Source organism: Oryzias melastigma, linkage group LG5 (assembly GCF_002922805.2).
Source record: "Oryzias melastigma strain HK-1 linkage group LG5, ASM292280v2, whole genome shotgun sequence".
Taxonomy (NCBI): Eukaryota; Metazoa; Chordata; class Actinopteri; order Beloniformes; family Adrianichthyidae; genus Oryzias; species Oryzias melastigma.
Window position 1 is genome coordinate 29651497 of NC_050516.1, and position 2068 is coordinate 29653564.

At 39.4% G+C, this 2068-nt stretch overlaps 1 protein-coding gene across 2 annotated transcripts in view; it reads right to left on the reverse strand.

Annotated features, from left to right (window-relative positions):
- Positions 1-467: 467 nt before the first annotated feature.
- The window catches only part of LOC112145561 (macrophage-stimulating protein receptor), a 26507-nt gene continuing 24906 nt past the window's right edge, over positions 468-2068 (reverse strand). For both annotated transcript variants that reach the window (XM_036212047.1, XM_024270868.2), the window contains one exon: positions 468-1673. In XM_036212047.1, the coding sequence (XP_036067940.1) occupies positions 1463-1673 (211 nt within the window). In that variant the 3' untranslated portion in view covers positions 468-1462. The remainder of the gene's footprint in view (positions 1674-2068) is intronic.

Consider the following 2068-nt stretch of genomic DNA (forward strand, 5'->3'; position numbering starts at 1 on the left):
AGAATCACTATAGTGTGAACACTTACTAAGAATTCACACAATAATTGAAATAATGACCTTGAAGTGATAAAGCAAAGCTACAATCAAAAGTGACCAATCCTCAGCTGAACAGAAAAAGTTGGTTTCATCTTCCAGAGCGAGCTCAGCATTGGGGTGGAGTCTGAAATGCAGTGGCGTGGCGTTCGTGCAGCACCTTTGTCTGCTGGTTTCTGCTGTGCCTGATGTACTGCAGAGCAACACTGCAGTACAGATTTGAGTTCTCCACTGAAGGAAGCCTTTGCCTGCCCTCTAGTGACAACGGCGTACATTAAACGTATGTGGAAACAGCACGGAGAGCTGTGAATAATTCAGAGGATGAACATTTGCTCACTCCTCATCGTTCTGTGAATGACTGTGAATCTTTTCGTTGCATGACAGGAAGAAGTATAAAAAGAAGATATTGGTGATTCAGTGTTTCAGGACAATTATAAGTGCAGCAAAATTTTCATTTTATTTCACAAATGTCAGAGCAGGAACACGTTACATTCATTTTGTCACATTTGTGTTTGAAGATTGATAGAAATGTATGGAGAGAAATAAGTATAAACCCAATTCATGAATGTGTATTTCCTGATTTGTGCGTAACTTAGGATTTGTGCGTGCGAAATTCTTGATTGATAATGTTAAGTGAATAAGTAAAAAAATTGTGAAATAAAAAAAAATAATACAATTTACAGATGAACACATTTAAATTACAACAGTTTGAAACTAATCACACACACAGATCTTTATAAATTACGCACAACTGCTTGTTACGCACACACAAAACCTCAGTTACACACAAATGTGTGGTTAGACTCTTTTCACGTCTCAGAGATTCAGCAGTAAGTGATGCGTTTAAATACTACTAGAATGCTGGGTCCTCAGAGTTTTCTCATAAGCTTGTGAATAATATCTGGTAAAACTTGACATTTTCCTACTTTTATAAACAGATATGCCCGATAATTAATATAAAAAAGTCAAAATAAGTGTTTTTAAAACTTATCTTGAGAGAAGGATCCAGTTTAGAGGATGAGCGGAAAAATCAACATTTTAAAACAAACACCTGCTTTCAAAGGCCCCAAAAAGGAATGTAATAGGCCCACTGGTGTAAAAGTAGTCTGATGAAGGAGAGCTGTCGGGGCTGGACGGTTGGTTCGTTCTGACAGTGAGAAGATGCTGGTTCGAATCCCAGCTGGGTCCTTTCTGTGTCTTCTCCTCATGGTTTCCTCCCACAGTCTAAATTGTCCTTTTTAAGTTTGTGGTTATTAATCTTGTATCCTTGTTTTTGATCTGCAAACAGTCCAGGCTTTTCCCCACAGAAGCTGGGATAGGCTCCAGCATCCCCGAACAGACAGATGAGTGGATGGAATCCCTTCAGCCAATCGACTGTATGCTCACCAATATTAAGACTAAAGTCCGCCTTTTATAGGTCCACTTAGTGTTAGTCCAAGTCTGATCCCTCAGCTTCATCGGCAGACTCCGACATGGGGGGGTAAGGCCTCGGCTGGTCTAAGTTCACATAGTTCACCTTTAGATTGATATAGTGTTCCCCTTCAAGACAGGAAAGGATGTCGTCAACTTCCGTCACCAGGCTGTGGAAGGAGGGTCTGCACTCAGGAACAGGGTCCCAACATGTCAGCATGATTGAATACCTGTGAGGTAAACAGTGATATAAATGTTACGATTAAACCTTTTAACATAGGGGTGTCAAACTCGATCGCACAAGGCGCCAAAATCCAAAACACACCTTAGGTCGCGGGCCGAACAGGATAAATATTTATTGAACACTCTAAAACGAAAGTTTTAAAACTTTAAAACCGTAACTTTTGACATAATTATGTGCTGTAAACTGAATTTGACCAATGAAGATTCTAGTGCTAATAGCTGAAAATGCTGAAATTGATAGCTAAAAACGGTGAGGCTGATAGCTGAAATCACGAAAGGAAACAGCTGAAAGCTAAAATGTTAGCTAAATGCCAAATTAGCCTGAAAAACTAAACAAAAAAAACATTAGTTAAGTCAAAACAGCTAGCACGTAGTTGAAGAA